This window comes from Anoplophora glabripennis, unplaced genomic scaffold (assembly GCF_000390285.2).
Source record: "Anoplophora glabripennis isolate ALB-LARVAE unplaced genomic scaffold, Agla_2.0 scaffold73, whole genome shotgun sequence".
Taxonomy (NCBI): domain Eukaryota; kingdom Metazoa; phylum Arthropoda; class Insecta; order Coleoptera; family Cerambycidae; genus Anoplophora; species Anoplophora glabripennis.
In genome coordinates, this window is record NW_019416874.1 from 57,140 (window position 1) to 75,482 (window position 18,343).

General features: G+C 40.0%; 1 protein-coding gene across 1 annotated transcript in view; it reads left to right on the top strand.

Annotated features, from left to right (window-relative positions):
• The window catches only part of LOC108904997, an 84,882-nt gene that overhangs the window by 50,386 nt on the left and 16,153 nt on the right, over window positions 1-18,343 (top strand). Inside the window, exons 58-84 of the mRNA XM_018707749.2 lie at window positions 42-368; window positions 425-736; window positions 793-1,128; window positions 2,407-2,712; window positions 2,824-3,132; window positions 3,186-3,503; window positions 3,640-3,969; window positions 4,028-4,339; window positions 4,393-5,331; window positions 5,385-5,699; window positions 5,760-6,080; window positions 6,139-7,095; window positions 7,150-7,455; window positions 7,509-8,162; window positions 8,214-8,522; window positions 8,581-9,216; window positions 10,161-10,466; window positions 10,548-11,189; window positions 11,247-11,555; window positions 11,613-12,251; window positions 12,312-13,271; window positions 13,330-13,641; window positions 13,697-14,029; window positions 14,088-14,387; window positions 14,442-14,750; window positions 14,808-15,134; window positions 15,275-15,601. Coding sequence (XP_018563265.2) covers window positions 42-368; window positions 425-736; window positions 793-1,128; window positions 2,407-2,712; window positions 2,824-3,132; window positions 3,186-3,503; window positions 3,640-3,969; window positions 4,028-4,339; window positions 4,393-5,331; window positions 5,385-5,699; window positions 5,760-6,080; window positions 6,139-7,095; window positions 7,150-7,455; window positions 7,509-8,162; window positions 8,214-8,522; window positions 8,581-9,216; window positions 10,161-10,466; window positions 10,548-11,189; window positions 11,247-11,555; window positions 11,613-12,251; window positions 12,312-13,271; window positions 13,330-13,641; window positions 13,697-14,029; window positions 14,088-14,387; window positions 14,442-14,750; window positions 14,808-15,134; window positions 15,275-15,601 — 11,751 coding nt within the window. The remainder of the gene's footprint in view (window positions 1-41; window positions 369-424; window positions 737-792; window positions 1,129-2,406; window positions 2,713-2,823; window positions 3,133-3,185; window positions 3,504-3,639; window positions 3,970-4,027; window positions 4,340-4,392; window positions 5,332-5,384; window positions 5,700-5,759; window positions 6,081-6,138; window positions 7,096-7,149; window positions 7,456-7,508; window positions 8,163-8,213; window positions 8,523-8,580; window positions 9,217-10,160; window positions 10,467-10,547; window positions 11,190-11,246; window positions 11,556-11,612; window positions 12,252-12,311; window positions 13,272-13,329; window positions 13,642-13,696; window positions 14,030-14,087; window positions 14,388-14,441; window positions 14,751-14,807; window positions 15,135-15,274; window positions 15,602-18,343) is intronic.

The following is an 18,343-nucleotide window of genomic DNA, read 5'->3' on the forward strand; positions in this document are numbered from 1 at the left end:
CACATTTAAATCACCTTTAATATCCTTATATTTTATTGTAGCTCCACCTAGAGATGAAATAATTGCTCCATGTTCTCCATCTCCTTGCGGTGCAAATGCTCAGTGCAAAGAACTAAACAGAGCAGGGTCATGTACTTGTCTGCCCGATTACATTGGAAATCCTTACGAGGGTTGCCGCCCAGAATGTACTTTAAATTCCGACTGTCCGTCTAATAAAGCTTGTATCAATAACAAATGTAAGGATCCTTGTCCTGGTACCTGCGGACAAAATGCGGAATGTCACGTAATAAATCATTTGCCATCATGTACTTGTACAATTGGATACACAGGCGATCCGTTTAGGTTTTGCAATTTACCCTTGCCAGACAGTAAGCAGTAAACAAACTATAAAAAGCTTAATTTATTATGCACAATTTTCTTACAGCTCCAGCTCCTCCTGTAAATCCGTGCAACCCATCGCCTTGTGGGCCAAACAGTCAGTGTCGCGAAGTAAATAATCAAGCTGTCTGTTCTTGCTTGCCGACCTATATCGGCAGTCCACCTGGATGTCGCCCAGAGTGTACTGTCAGCTCTGAGTGTGCTCAAAATAAAGCATGTATCAATCAGAAATGTATTGATCCTTGCCCCGGAACGTGCGGTTTAAATTCTGAATGCCAAGTCATCAATCACAGTCCCATATGTAGTTGCAGGTCGAGTTATACAGGAGATCCATTTACGAGATGTTTCCCTGTGCCACGTAAGATAGATTTTAATAACGACCGCAGTTCGTCCATCATAACATATTTATTACAGCTCCACCACAACAACCGTTGCCAGAACCGTATAGAAACCCATGCGTACCTTCTCCTTGCGGAGCGAATAGTGAATGTAGGGATATTAATGGCTCTCCGTCTTGCTCTTGCTTACCGACATTCATTGGTAGTCCACCTAATTGTAGACCAGAGTGTGTGATTAATCCGGAATGCTCCAGCAATATGGCTTGCATTCGAGAAAAATGTCGAGATCCATGTCCGGGTTCTTGCGGTGCTGGTGCACATTGTAGTGTAATAAATCATACTCCAATCTGTACTTGCCCTGAAGGATACACTGGAGATCCGTTTAGTTACTGCCAACTTAAACCTCCAACATGTATGTTAAATACTTTATATACAGAGTGAGCCGTATTGCATACGCCCAACTTTGCTTGGTCGTAAAATAACTCAGACTAAGGAAAAGGTTCATATAAACAACAGGTTGCAGAACATTTTATTTTCTGGATACAGTGTTGTTTAAAAAAATGAATCATAATTATTCAAATATCTCCTCAAATATTGTCTGAAGTTATTTATTTGTGACATTCTTTTAGAGTCGAGGGTTTTTTAACCATTTTTGCTTAGTCAAAAATCTCACGCTGACAAAAAATAGAAAAATAAACTATACGTCACTGTCCCGCGTACCTCAGTTACAGTTAACATTTTGAAAAATAGTCTTTTTTCGTTAGAAAATCTTGTAATGACCTTTCTTTTTTTTTAAATATAATTAAATAAGAAACATCATTACTGTTAATGTTTCGATAATAAAAAAAGACTAATTTTTCGAAATGTTAACTGTAATTGAAATACGTGTGATTGTGTATTTTTTATTATTCTTTATTTCTCTGCTTTCTTCCGTGAAAATTTAGGTTAGGCAAAAATAGTTTAACAAAAATAAACCTTGATACATTCACATGTTTTTTACAGTGCATTTAATTAACGTTGCTGTTTCCAGGAACTCATATGTCATTATTACTTTACAGAAAATAAGCCATTTTTGAGTAATATTTTTTTAATTGAAAATTGACAGTTGAGTAAATCAATAACAACTTTTAAAACTATTTGTTTCATAAAAAAATATGAGAATATTTTGGAAGAAACTAAATTTTAAATATAATATAATGAAATGTTAAAAAAAAAATATTGTTATAGGAACTTTAAATTTTCTGGGGTAATATTTTTCAAAAAATTTAAAATTTCTGTGCCAATGATTGTTTTTTTCTTCTGAAGGTTTCTAATTAAATGAATAATTTTATTATTTATTATTTCAATTTATTAAATGTGTAGTAAACTATTTTAATAAAAAGAGTCAAAATGGCTCATTTTTCGAATAAAATAGAAGATATTTTTTTAGAAGCACCAACTGAAATGAAATGCACTTATCCAATTTAAGAGGTTTAAGAAATATTAAAATAAACGTGATTTTTTTAATTTCACTTTTTATCTCAAAAATAAAGCTTTCTACGACCCACGCTTATATGAAATTTTTTCTTATTTTGAGATATTCTCCCTCCAAAAAAAGTTTGGTGTGTGCAATTCTGGACACCCTGCTTTCAAAAATTATTTCCATACCAAAAACAAACCATTAAAATATATTCTCATTTTATAATTTTAGCGGTACAACCTGTTGAAAAGGATCCTTGCGATCCATCACCTTGTGGTCCAAACACTGTGTGCAAAGAAGGTATTTGTAGTTGTATTCCCGAGTATCACGGAGATCCTTATGCCGGTTGCAGACCTGAATGCGTTTTAAATAACGATTGCCCTAGAGATAAGGCATGTATTCGTAATAAATGTGTCGATCCTTGTCCTGGAACATGTGGACAAAATGCCGAATGTTCCGTTATGAATCATATACCAATATGCACGTGCATTCCAGGCTATGAAGGCAATGCCTTTGTACTTTGCTCCAAAATACAAGGTACTTTTTTACCTTACTCTTTCGCCCCAAAACGTTATATATTTACAATTACAAGTTTAAACGATCTTCAAAGTTTTGATAAGTTTAAAGAGAAACAATTTTTTATTTTAGCTCCCTTAGTCACAAATCCATGTATTCCAAGCCCCTGTGGCCCCAACAGTCAGTGTAGGGAAGTAAATAGCCAGGCAGTTTGTTCTTGTGTACCTGGTTTTATCGGCAGTCCACCTGCTTGTAGACCAGAGTGCGTTAGTAGTTCAGAATGTTCTCTCAATCGGGCCTGTGTTAACCAAAAATGTATCGATCCTTGCCCCGGAACGTGTGGCATTGGTGCTCAATGTCAAGTGGTCAACCACAATCCAATATGTAGTTGCCCCCCTAGACAGAGCGGCGATCCTTTCGTTCGATGCTTACCTATATTATGTAAGTCACAAAACTTTCGCCACTCTTTGGATATTCATTGTGTTACTTTATAGCGGAACCAGTAGTAATACCTGCTAAACCCTGCGAACCATCCCCCTGCGGTCCTAATGCAGAGTGTAGGGTGGTTGGAGATCAGCCATCTTGCTCTTGTTTGGCAGAATTTATTGGTACCCCGCCAAACTGTAGACCTGAATGTGTTAGCAATAGCGAATGTGCCAATCACCTGGCATGTATTAATCAGAAATGTAGAGATCCTTGTCCGGGTACATGTGGACAAAATGCGGACTGCCGTGTTATAAGTCACACACCTAACTGCGTGTGTCTGTCAGGTTATATCGGGGACCCCTTCGCCTACTGTTCACTACCACCATGTAAGAAACTACGTATATCTTAACCTTTTATTAACTGCTCAACAATAACAAACACAACGCAAAACTAATCCATCATTGGCTTAAAGCTGCTAGAAAATATATTCTGCAATTTTTCCCAAAATGTTTTAAATTTCAGCTCCTCCTCCTGATATCGTCCAACCCTGTAATCCATCACCATGTGGAGCAAACGCCGTTTGCAAGGAACAAAATAATGCTGGTTCGTGTACTTGTTTGCCCGAGTATATCGGTAATCCTTACGAAGGCTGTCGTCCTGAATGTGTCCTCAATTCTGACTGCCCCTCCAATAAAGCATGCATTAGAAATAAATGCCAGGACCCTTGTCCTGGAACCTGCGGTCAGAACGCTAATTGCCAAGTAATCAATCACTTGCCCTCTTGCACTTGCATACCAGGATACACTGGAGACCCCTTCACATATTGTAGCCAACCGCCACCTATCCCAGAACGTAAGAAACTGATTATATTACTGTTTTACCATATCTTTTACATGATTTTTTTAATCAGCCCCACCGAAAAATACACAACCTTGCCAGCCATCACCATGCGGCCCTAACAGTCAATGCAGGGAAGTTAATGAACAAGCAGTTTGTTCTTGCTTGCCAAATTACATCGGTAACCCTCCAGAATGTAGACCTGAATGCGTAGTTAGCTCTGAATGTTCACGCGACAAGGCTTGTATAAATCAAAAATGTGCGGATCCTTGTCCAGGCTCTTGTGGCCTAAATGCTAAGTGCGAAGTGATAAATCACAGCCCGATTTGTAGTTGTTCTCCTAGATTTACAGGAGATCCATTTACCAGATGTTATCCAATACCAGGTAAGAAAATATAAATGTGTATAAAGACTAGCCCTAAGAAAAATATATTTTAGTTCCACCTCCCGATACACCACCGCCTGCGAAAAACCCTTGCGTACCTTCTCCTTGTGGACCGAATTCTGAATGCCGTGACATAGGTGGAGCCCCATCATGTTCTTGCTTGACAAGTTACTTTGGAAACCCACCAAACTGCCGACCAGAATGTACAGTTAATTCAGACTGCTCCAGTAACTTGGCCTGTATACGTCAAAAATGTACAGATCCTTGTCCAGGATCCTGTGGTTTCAATGCTAAATGTGACGTTATTAATCACACACCAATCTGTTCCTGCCTTGAAGCATACACAGGAGATCCATTTACCAACTGTGTACTGAAACCACCTGTAACGGAAGCTGTAGTTGACAAATGCAACCCATCACCTTGTGGACCAAATGCACAATGCGACGACGGAGTTTGTACATGCCTTCCGGAATATCGAGGAGATCCTTACAGAGGTTGTAGGCCTGAATGTGTATTAAACAGTGATTGTCCAAGAGACAGGTCTTGCATTAACAGCAAATGCAAAGATCCGTGTCCTGGAACTTGTGGTCAAAACGCAGAGTGCTCGGTCATCAACCATATCCCTATGTGCTCGTGTATCCAAGGATATATCGGAAATGCTTTTGTTCTCTGCAGTAAAATACCAGAAGAACAGCCTAAGAATCCCTGCAGTCCATCCCCTTGTGGACCAAACAGTCAATGTAGAGAAATAAATGGGCAGGCTGTATGTTCTTGTGTGCCCGGCTTTATAGGCAGTCCACCGACATGCAGACCAGAGTGTATTACCAGCTCGGAATGTTCTCTAAGCGAGGCTTGCGTAAATCAAAAGTGTATCGATCCTTGCCCTGGTACATGCGGTATCAACGCCCTTTGTCAAGTAGTAAATCACAATCCGATTTGTAGCTGTCGTCCCAGATATTCAGGTGATCCATTTGTCAGATGTCAACCGATTGGTAAGAATAGTGATTATTCCAAATAATTAGACAATAATGTAAAATTATTGCAGTCGAGGAGCCTCCACTGATATTAAATCCTTGTCAACCGTCACCTTGCGGTCCAAATTCTCAATGCAAAGCAGTTGGGGATTCCCCATCTTGCTCTTGCCTACCAGACTTCATCGGTTCTCCACCAAACTGTAAACCAGAGTGTATTAGTAACAGCGAATGTCCCAATCATTTGGCATGTATCAACCAAAAATGTAGAGACCCATGTCCAGGTGTCTGTGGTCAGAATGCCGAATGTAAAGTGGTCAGTCACACGCCCAACTGTGTATGTATATCTGGTTATATCGGAGATCCTTTCGCGATATGCAATGTACAAAGTAAGTATATACATTAGTATGTGTGAAGTTGAAAGAAATATATGTTCTTTAATAAATTAGGTGTAACAATCCCGACGGAAAGACCAACCCCCTGCCTTCCTTCCCCATGTGGATCAAATGCAGAATGTAGAGAACGTAACGGAGCCGGTTCTTGTGTATGTTTACCGGAATATATAGGAAACCCTTACGAAGGTTGCCGACCTGAATGTGTTCTAAACTCAGATTGTCCATCAAATAAGGCATGTGTGAGGAATAAATGTGTAGATCCATGTCCCGGCACGTGCGGTCAAAACGCTGAATGCCAAGTAATCAACCACTTGCCATCTTGTACTTGTGTACCCGGATATACAGGGGATCCATTCCGGTATTGTAGTTTAGTAGGTAAGACTAGTAAACAAAAGCTTAATAAGTATACATATCTGAAAATATATAATTTTAGTTGTGAAAGATGTTCCACTGCCGCCAGAAAATCCTTGTCAACCTTCACCATGTGGGCCAAACAGTCAATGTCGCGAGGTTAACCAACAAGCTGTTTGCTCATGTTTACCAGAATATATTGGAAGTCCCCCAGGCTGCAGACCAGAATGTACCGTCAGCTCTGAGTGCCCACAGAATAGGGCCTGTATCAATCAAAAGTGTGTTGATCCTTGTCCGGGAACTTGCGGCCTCAACGCAGACTGCAAAACAATCAATCACAGTCCTGTATGCAGCTGTCAGATATCTTATACAGGAGATCCATTTACGAGGTGCTATCCTATACCTCCTCCGCATGTTCCAGTTGAGCCAATAGCCAACCCTTGCGTGCCATCTCCTTGCGGTCCTAACAGTCAATGTAGAGATATAGGCAACGTCCCATCTTGCTCTTGTTTACCAAATTACATAGGAAATCCACCAAATTGTAGGCCGGAATGTACTATCAATTCTGAGTGTCCAAGTAATTTAGCTTGCATGCAAGAAAAGTGTAGAGATCCATGCCCAGGTTCTTGCGGCACCGCAGCAGTATGCAGTGTAATAAATCATACTCCTATTTGTACATGTATCGAGGGTTACACCGGAGATCCGTTTACATATTGTCAGCCGAAGCCACCAGTAATAGAACCTCAAAAAGAAGATCCATGTGATCCTTCTCCATGTGGTGCCAATGCGCAATGCGACAATGGGATATGTACGTGCCTTCCAGAATATCAGGGAGATCCTTACCGAGGCTGTAGACCGGAATGTGTATTGAACAATGACTGTCCGAGAGACAAAGCGTGTGTTAGAAATAAATGTATTGATCCATGTCCAGGAACATGCGGGCAAAATGCGGAGTGTGTGGTGCTTAATCATATTCCAACTTGCACTTGCATTCAAGGTTATATTGGTAATGCCTTTGTTCTCTGTACCAAAATACCGGGTAAGCTTTGTGAATGAGGTGTAGAAATCGTGTTTCTATCAAACCATTTTTCAGAGGAAATACCTAAAAACCCCTGCAGTCCAACTCCATGCGGTCCGAATAGTCAGTGTAGGGAAATAAATGGACAAGCCGTATGTTCTTGTGTTCCCGGTTTTATTGGAAGTCCACCAACTTGTAGGCCTGAATGTGTTTCCAGCTCAGAGTGTGCCTTAAATCGGGCTTGCTTAAATCAGAAGTGTATCGATCCATGTCCAGGAACCTGTGGTTTAAGCGCCAATTGTCAAGTGGTGAATCACAATCCTATATGTAGCTGTCCACCAGGACAAACTGGAGATCCCTTCACTAGATGCACACCAATAAGTAATTTTTTAAATTCTCCATACCGACAATGCGTTAATTTTCATTTGTTTTAGTTGAATATCCACCGGAACTTCCATCCAATCCATGTCAACCATCACCTTGTGGTCCTAATTCCCAATGTAGAGAGATCGGAGATGCGCCTTCCTGTTCTTGCTTGCCAGAATTTATCGGTTCACCACCTAATTGTAGACCTGAATGTGTCAGTAACAGCGAATGTGCTAACCACTTGGCGTGCATAAATCAGAAATGTAAAGATCCTTGTCCCGGAACCTGTGGTCAGAATGCCGAATGTAGAGTAGTTAGTCATACTCCAAACTGTGTGTGTATAGCTGGTTATATCGGAGATCCATTTATCCAATGTCAACAAATTGTGGAACAAGCAACTATTGCAGAAAAGCCGACACCTTGTGTACCTTCTCCATGCGGTGCAAATGCAGAGTGTAGGGAACGCAACGGAGCAGGTGCTTGTACTTGCATCTTGGACTATATAGGAAACCCTTATGAAGGATGCAGGCCTGAATGTACGCTCAATTCTGATTGTCCATCAAATAAAGCTTGCGTAAGAAATAAATGTGTGGATCCCTGTCCAGGAACTTGTGGACAAAACGCGGAATGTCAAGTAATTAATCACTTGCCATCCTGTACTTGTGTTCCAGGTTACACTGGAGATCCGTTCCGATTTTGTAATTTACCACCTACTAAAAAACGTAAGTATATTGCTTTTATGTAAGTAGAAAATTACTAATTTTAATTTTTAGCCGAACCAGAACCTAAGCCTTGTCAGCCGTCACCTTGCGGAGCAAACAGTCAATGTCGTGAATTAAATGGGCAAGCAGTATGTTCATGTCTGCCTAATTATATCGGTAGTCCTCCTGGTTGTCGCCCTGAATGTACCGTCAGCTCTGAGTGTGCACAGAATAAGGCTTGTCTTAATCAAAAATGTGTCGATCCCTGTCCTGGAACGTGTGGCCTTAGTGCCGAATGTCAAGTCATCAATCACAGCCCTATTTGTAGCTGTAAATCAGGCAGCACAGGAGATCCATTTACCAGATGTTATCCTATCCCTCGTAAGAACAAATCGTAAAAAATATATATCAAAATTTTAATTAACATCGCTTATTTTAGCACCACCCCCAACTCCTATACCAGAAGTAAGAAATCCATGCATACCATCCCCGTGCGGACCAAACAGTCAGTGTAGAGATGTAGGCGGTTCCCCCTCATGCTCCTGTCTGGAGAATTATGTTGGAAGCCCGCCGAACTGTCGACCAGAATGTACAATTAACTCTGAATGTCTAAGCAACTTGGCCTGTATTAGAGAGAAATGCAGAGACCCATGTCCTGGTTCATGTGGATCGTTAGCGCGTTGTAGCGTTGTAAATCACACTCCAATGTGCACTTGCCCCGAAGGGTACACAGGGGATCCATTCAGTTATTGCCAACCTAAACCTCCAGTTACAGAGCCACAAATAGAAGACCTTTGCAACCCATCACCATGCGGCCCCAACGCCCAGTGTGATAATGGAGTATGTACCTGTTTGCCTGAATTCCAAGGCGATCCTTACGCAGGTTGCAGACCAGAGTGTGTCCTAAACAACGATTGCTCTCGCAATCTAGCTTGCATTAATAACAAATGCAAAGATCCATGTCCTGGAACTTGTGGTCAAAATGCTCTGTGCGCTACGATAAACCATATTCCGACATGCACTTGCTTGGAGGGGTATCAAGGAAATGCATTTGTTCTCTGTACCAAGATTCCAGGTAAATATTGACTGAAGTACAGGGCATAACTTTGAATGGGGTTATATTTTAGGGAGGCTACCTTTGATATCATAAGTATGTTTTCTTTCAAATTCTGTCATGAAAACAAATTTTTTTATAACCTTTTTTGTAATCTTCATACGTTGCCGCTGGACAGGCTAATGTAACCTTAAACACAGAAATTTTACACTGTACCAACACTAAACGCTGAAATAAATAACTTTATAAAATTATACACTTATACTACACAAGACACTTTTCTAAATACCACTTTAAATTTTACTATAAAATTAAACTTCATAAAACACAACACTGTATAGTTGTTACGATGTCCTATGCTTTGACCATGATGTATCTCGTAATTTATAGTCGAATAGCAATTCGGCGAGTTCGGTATTGGTAAACTGGTCTGCCTGATGTAGAATTGACGGCGGCGCGCTAGTCATCAAAGCAAACCTGTATTGCTCCACTAGGTCGTAAATAATTTTTTTGTATGGTACACGGGTTCACCTAGCTTTGCCGCTTCGCCAGTGCAGTGCAGAGCATTGCTTGGTGGGGTATGTTGTTGGGTATGATTGATATCATGTAGTTCGCCTAAACTAGGCCAATGTCAGAGGTCATTGTGATGCGCAAACTAAACACTGCTTTCAAGAATAGCAACAAACACTTTCTATTATGATTTTTTAAAATATTTCAAATCTATCAGACTGGTATTTTTTAATTATGTACATTTTATAAAACAACAAACATTCTAAAACATAAATTAGTTTATCGAAATTAGTAACTAGAGTATATATTTGATTTAAAAAAAATTATTCCAGATTAGTATTCCGACAACAAGAGCTATTACCCCAAAAATAAAAATCACTTAAAGTTAAACCCTGCAAAAGAAAATAATAAATAATTAAAAAATAAACATCGTTTCACCTGGTATTTATTTGTAGACCAAATCCCTACAAATCCGTGCCAACCCAGCCCGTGTGGCCCCAACAGTCAGTGTAGAGACATCAATAACCAAGCAGTTTGCTCTTGCGTCCCCGGTTTCATAGGCAGTCCTCCAACTTGCCGACCTGAATGCGTTACCAGCACTGAATGCTCTTTAAGTCAAGCTTGTATAAATCAGAAATGTATCGACCCTTGTCCTGGCACCTGCGGTTTAAATGCAAGATGTCAAACTGTAAATCACAACCCTATTTGCAGCTGCCCATCTAAGTACACCGGTGACCCATTCACCAGATGTTTCCCGTCAGGTATGTTCTACTTTGTGACGGACATCGATGATATGCTTAATCATTTTTTTATATAAAGAGTTAACATTTACTGAATTTCAGAAGAACCATCTGTTCCTCCAACAAACCCATGTCAACCTTCACCTTGCGGCCCAAATTCTCAATGTAGAGAGATTAACGGGGCACCATCTTGTTCTTGCCTGCAAGAATTTATCGGATCTCCACCAAACTGTAGACCAGAGTGTGTCAGTAATAGCGAATGCGCTAATCATTTGGCTTGCATCAACCAAAAATGCAGAGATCCTTGCCCAGGAATTTGTACTGAAAACGCGGAATGTCGTGTTGTGAGCCACACTCCCAATTGTGTATGTATCCAAGGTTATGTTGGGGATCCGTTTGTTTCCTGTCTTAAGCCAGAGATCATTAAACCTGAGTATGTTAACCCGTGTTTCCCATCTCCTTGTGGAGCAAATGCCATATGTAGACAACAAAACGGTGCAGGATCCTGTACGTGCATCCAGGATTACTTAGGAAATCCTTACGAAGGTTGCAGACCAGAATGTGTTCTAAACTCAGATTGTCCTTCAAACAAAGCATGCGTAAGCAGTAAATGTGTAGATCCATGTCCGGGTACGTGCGGTCAAAACGCCGAGTGTCAAGTGATCAGTCACTTGCCATCATGTACTTGCATCCCTGGTTATACCGGCGATCCATTCAGATACTGTAATCCGAAACCAGTTGAAAGTAAGGTTTTTCATTCTTTTAAATGAAACTTGAAAACTACTCTATACTTTATTTTAGCTCCTGAGCCCACCAATCCTTGCCAGCCCAGTCCTTGTGGACCAAATAGTCAGTGCCGTGAAGTAAACAACCAAGCAGTTTGCTCTTGTTTACCTGAGTATATCGGTAGCCCCCCCAGTTGTAGACCGGAATGTACAGTTAGCTCAGAATGTAGTTCAAACAAAGCCTGTATAAATCAAAAGTGTGTAGATCCTTGTCCGGGCACATGTGGCATTAACGCCAACTGTGAAACCATAAATCACAGTCCAATATGTAGTTGCCAAGTGAGATATACCGGAGATCCATTTACAAGATGCTACCCGGTACCACGTAAGTCAACAAAATACATCCATCATAAGCGCGAATATTAACAATCTTCTATTTTAGCGCCACCTCCAGAACCTACTCCAACCATCACACCTAATCCATGCGTACCATCACCCTGCGGGCCCCACTCTGTATGTCAAGATATAAACGGTGCACCATCTTGTTCATGTATTGAGAATTACATCGGAGCTCCGCCGAACTGTAGACCTGAATGCACAATCAACCCTGAATGTTCAAGCAACCTCGCTTGCATTCGTGAGAAATGTAGAGACCCTTGTCCCGGTTCCTGTGGCGCTGGGGCATATTGCAGCGTAATAAGTCACGTACCTGTCTGTACTTGCCCTGAAGGATACACAGGGGATCCATTCACTTATTGTACTCCTAAACCGCTGCCTGTGCCAGAAAAAGAAAGAGATCTTTGTAATCCCTCCCCGTGTGGTCCCAATGCGCAATGTAATAACGGAGAGTGCACCTGTTTGCCAGAATATCATGGAGATCCTTACAGAGGTTGCAGACCTGAATGTGTATTAAACTCAGATTGCCCCAGAAACAAAGCGTGTGTCAGAAATAAATGCGTCGATCCTTGTCCAGGACTGTGTGGTCAAAACGCAGAATGCGCGGTTGTAAATCACATTCCCTCCTGTTCTTGTATACAGGGATATACTGGTAACGCTTTCCTTATATGTTCACTGATACCAGGTAATACATTACATTCGATTAAAAAATAAAATTGAATATAATAAAACTTATAATTTTTAGAACCACTGCCCAAAAATCCATGCAACCCATCACCTTGTGGCCCCAACAGTCAATGTAGGGACATAAATAGTCAAGCAGTATGTTCTTGTGTACCCGGCTACATAGGCAGTCCACCAACATGCAGACCTGAATGTGTTAGCAGTACAGAATGTTCACTTGACAGAGCATGCCTGAACCAGAAGTGTATCGATCCTTGTCCGGGCACTTGCGGAATAAACAGCCGTTGCCAGGTAGTTAACCATAACCCCATATGCAGTTGCCCTGCAAGATACACAGGAGATCCCTTCATCCGATGCCAACAAGTACTAGAAGTTCCCAAGCCAACGAGTCCTTGCGAACCGTCCCCTTGTGGCCCCAATGCTCAGTGCAGAGATATAAACGGTTCTCCATCTTGCTCTTGTCTTCCCGAGTTCATAGGAGCGCCACCCAACTGCCGACCAGAATGTATTAGCAATAGCGAATGTGCGAATCATTTGGCTTGTATCAACCAAAAATGCAAAGACCCTTGCCCTGGCATATGTGGATTGAATGCGGAATGTAGAGTCGTTTCGCACACACCCAATTGTGCATGTACACCGGGATATTCGGGTAATCCATTCCAGCATTGTACGGTATTTGAAATTCCGAAACCCCCACCAGACGATCAGATCAATCCATGCTTCCCCTCACCGTGTGGGGCTAATGCCGTTTGCAAGGAACGAAACAATGCCGGTTCTTGTATTTGTCTACCTGAATACATTGGAAATCCTTATGAGGGATGCAGACCTGAATGTGTCTTGAACTCCGATTGTCCATCGAACAGGGCTTGCATTAACAACAAGTGCGCTGATCCTTGTCCCGGCACATGCGGACAAAATGCGAATTGTCAAGTTATTAACCACTTACCGTCTTGCTCCTGTCTCTATGGCTATACTGGAGATCCATTCAGATTCTGCAATGTAATACCTCCAGACACAGAACGTAAGTTGTTTTCACATCAAATAAAATTCATGTATTACGCTAATCCTCTTTCTATTAGCTGTTGAGATTCCAACAAATCCATGTCAACCATCTCCATGTGGACCAAATAGCCAGTGCCGTGAAGTGAATGAGCAAGCGGTATGTTCCTGCCTGCCTAATTACATCGGTAGCCCACCTGGTTGTAGACCAGAGTGCACAATCAGTTCCGAATGCGCACAAAATAGAGCTTGTTTTAATCAGAAATGTGTCGATCCCTGTCCTGGAACGTGTGGCCTTAATGCGAGATGTGAAGTAATAAACCACAGCCCTATTTGTAGTTGTTCCGCAGAACACACCGGAGATCCCTTCACTCGGTGCTACAAAATTCCACGTAAGACTATAATATTAATTTCAATTACACTACAATAATCACCTTCAACTTTTAGCGCCTCCAGAACAACCGAAACCTTCTCCAAATCCTTGCGTTCCGTCACCATGCGGCCCTTACAGTCAATGTAGAGATATAGGCGGAACGCCATCTTGTTCTTGTTTACGCAACTATATCGGAAGCCCTCCAAATTGTAAACCAGAATGTACGATAAATTCTGAATGTCCCAGTAGTTTGGCTTGTATCAATGAGAAATGCAAAGATCCTTGTCCAGGATCTTGCGGCATCGCAGCGCTCTGTGAAGTAAGAAACCATAACCCAATATGTGTGTGTCCTACAGGTTACGCTGGAGATGCATTTGTTTCCTGCATTCCTAAACCTCCACCGCCTTGTAAGCAACGTTAATAAATAGTGTACTTAATTTTTTATAACATTACAATTTGTTTTAGTACCTACAATAACGAATCCTTGCTACCCGAACCCTTGTGGTTCAAATGCTCGTTGCGATAATGGTACATGTAGTTGCTACCCAGAATACCAGGGAGATCCTTACAGAGAGTGTAGGCCTGAATGTGTATTGAACTCGGATTGTCCTCGTGACAGAGCCTGCATAAATCAGAAGTGTAGGGACCCTTGTCCCGGCACTTGCGGTCAAAATGCTGAGTGTAATGTATTCAATCATTATCCTTCTTGTTCTTGTTTGCAGGGTTACTCCGGTGATGCGTTCTTGTTTTGCGCCAAAATAGAGAGTAAGTATCATTGTTATCAGAAAGATGCAAAATCAAATTGTGGTTTTTATTTAGCTCCTCCGCCTCAGAATCCCTGCCATCCCTCACCTTGCGGGCCCAACAGCCAGTGTAGGGAAATTAACAATCAGGCGGTCTGTTCTTGCTTGCAAGGTTACATAGGTAGCCCGCCTACTTGCAGACCTGAATGCGTATCTAGCTCCGAGTGTTCCCTTGCAACCGCTTGCGTGAACCAAAAATGTATTGACCCATGCCTCGGCACCTGCGGATTAAGGGCTTTGTGCCAGGTGGTTAACCACAACCCCATTTGCACCTGCCCAGTTAAACACACCGGAGATCCATTCGTGAGGTGCCAGGTCGTAATCGGTAGGTGTACGAACGAATTATATGCGACCGCGAATAATAAAATGTTTTATAATGTAGACAAGCCACCAGAACCAAAACCGGCTGAAAATCCTTGCGTACCTTCCCCATGCGGCCCCAACGCTCTATGTGAACCAACCCCTGTCGGTACAACAAAATGTAGTTGTGTCGACAACTATATTGGCGCTCCACCCAACTGTCGTCCAGAATGTATTACCAACAGTGACTGTACTAAATCCCTAGCATGTATCAATCAAAAGTGTAGAGACCCCTGCCCAGGATCTTGCGGACTGAATGCTCGTTGTCTTGTAGTAAACCACATTCCAAACTGTATGTGTGTAGATAGTTACATTGGAGATCCTTTCACTATTTGCACGCCTCAACCACGTAAGATGTTTTCCTTTGTATGTATTGACTAACTTAGACAACACTGCCTTCTAACATAAAAACTCACTATGATGTATGGCTTACACACAAATACCACTAAATCGTGAGAATGTTTTCTCTAATATCCATATCTTTGACAGCTGCTCCTCCTACACCACCATCACGGAAAGACCCATGCAACCCCTCACCGTGTGGACCAAACGCTCATTGCCGCGTGGAAAATGACTATGCTGCCTGCGAATGTTTACCGGAATACCACGGCAATCCTTATGAAATTTGCAGACCAGAGTGTTTGTCTAACGCGGATTGTCCAATGAATAGAGCTTGTATCAGCAACAAATGTCAGGATCCATGTCCAGGAACATGCGGTTTCAATGCTCTATGTACAGTCACCAATCACGTACCTGTATGTTCTTGTCCAGATCGTTACACGGGAGACGCCTTCAGGCTCTGCACACCAGTAATTGGTAAGTTATAACTTAACTTTTAAAGACGTTGTATATTTTTTAAATAATTTCAATCAACATTGATAAAACATGATGTTGAAAACCAAATACTTCCAAGTCCCTGATTTTGTATTATAAAATAAAAAATATTAGTCAGCAATATTTGATTGTTAAGAATGTAAAAGTTTTAAATAATGAATAATCAAGTAATATTTTCCTATATAAAAATCTAAATAATTACGATTGTTAAGTAATATATTTGCGTAGTACGTAAACAAATATTTAATAAATTTATATACAAGAATATACTAGCAACTGATTAGGTATTTTATTATATTTGTACAGTATAAAAATAATAGATGCCAAGTATAATACATAAATGCACAATTTCATCAGATATTTTGAAGAATAAATTACAATTAGGCAATAATAATTTTCTAAATATATAGCGTGGTCTATTAAGAATTAGGAGACTCCTATACGTTTTTTGAGAAGCACGATTTGTATGAATTTTTTTAACACATTGCGGCTTTCTGAATGTAGTTTGTACATGGTGAATAAACTAGGGAAAAAGGTTCAAATGAATGTACTAGAGAAAAGTTTTGCGGCGATCTCTGTGGTCCTTACCTAGAGGTTCTACGATTCTGAATTGTTGCGAACAGAATGTAAAGATACAACAGAATCCCTGTCTGAAGTCACCGGACAACGATTGCTAGGTGGGAAAAGGTCATGATAAATACCCTCTATCGAGTAAGGCACTCGTCAAATTCCCATTGAATTGCATCCTGAATTTCAAAATTTTTTCATAGATTGTTTTTATTTATCGTCCTGAATATGCGGTCAAGCGTTATGGGTGAAATTTGTGGACACTCTGTATAGCCAAAAAAACTCTAGTGATTTTTCAAGTCATGCATCCCAGAAATATTTTAAAGGAGTGTCCTGGTTTCTCAAGAACCTACTGTATATGGTTTATATTAAACTAAACTTAATCTGATCGAACCTAACTTTTTTAATCTAATATTAGTCAGTCTGATCTGCATAGCTTTGCCAGTGTCAGTGCAAAAATACTGAAATAAACACTTTTTTGTAGCCATCAGATTTTAGCGATACTTTTCTGCATCAGTACTTTTCTCTTGTGAATGTTCACAACTATTTCATAAATAATATCCAATTCATTTAATATTCAGTGAGAATCTTACCTTAAATCTAACTTTTCTGGCGGTTTCAGCATGTTGCAGCATATCAAAATGTATTTAAACTAGGTTGAAGTACACCATAACTTCTCACAACATTAAAATGAACTCTTTTAATGCCGTTATACTCGTAATTTTTATGTTATGGTTCACACATTTGAATTATAGTGCATAAAAATATAATACAAACAGCTTAGATCATAATTGCATATTTTTTTCTAAATTTATTAGTTCCCTGTCTAATCAATTTAAAAAATGTAAATCTAAAAAATTTGCTACCAATGCGTTTTTCCTAAATAAGTACCATTTACTTTACATTTTAGTTAATTTCATTTACTCATTGCTGGCAACGCTAGTCTTTTATTTAAAGAAATACTTGGAAGTCAGTTCAGTTTTTAGGGGATGATTTATAGGCCCACATAGAGAACTACCTACCGTGATGAAAAAATTTCAACAAAATTTGCAAAAAAAAAATTGAAATAGGGGTGATCGCCTAATGAGGTTACACATATTTTTACAACATATCGAGGGCGTCATATCAGAAGGGCGTACGAACCAAATCTCAAATTTTACAGGAAATGAAAAAAACGTTTTTGAAGATCGAGATTTAAAATGAATCTAGCAAAATGCCAACAAGTAATTGATTTCCGGCTCATGTGCCTTTCTTATATTAGGATGTTCGAGGAACGTGTATTAGATTTATTTCAATAATAGACGTATATATATACAAAAATATGCTTTATTAATACAGTATTAATACAGTATTAATACCTACTAAAATTTGTTACATTTAATTTCGGTGCCGTTTCCTCTTTATAAGTCGTTCTCATATTTGTTGTAGAGATGTCTCGTCATTAAATTCTTCATCATCGGAATTTTGGGAACTATTTATTACTGGCAAAGAGACATAAAAATATTTATATTCTGGAGGACTGCATCTTTGCCTTGGCACAAACAATAAATTGTTATACTTTAACTTATTTGTAGGAAGTTTTTCAGAATATAGCGATGTTGTAACATTGACACAGTTTTTAGGACACTTACGATACACCAAAACCAACACAAACTTTATCTACGAACATTTACAAGTTTAACCAAATTTAAGGTTATACGTTATGTGAAATATACCAAATCAGCTGAGGGCGTATAGTTTTGGTAAATTGGTTCATACGCCTAAGTAAAATGCGTTAGAATAGTGTTGATGTTTATGCATATATACGCCCTTCTGATATATTAAGAGAATTGATTAAATGAAGTCATATAACTTAAAAACCCAAAACCGACTATAGTGGCTCTTACGCCCTTCTGATATGACGCCCTCGATATATACAGTGAGCAGCTAAATTATGGAACAAATTAAGTAAAACTGTAATAATTTTTTTTATAAAAACGCCGAGACAGATCGATTTTATTTTGTTTTTTGATGTTTTTTGCGTGCGTTTTTCTACAGGGTGATTCCAAAAAGCTGATGGTTGGCATTTCCAAAATTTGGTTTAAATGAATAATCTTTTAATAGTGTTTGTTGAATACTACTTAATTTAATTTACAACTGTTATTTGTTCGTTCTTAA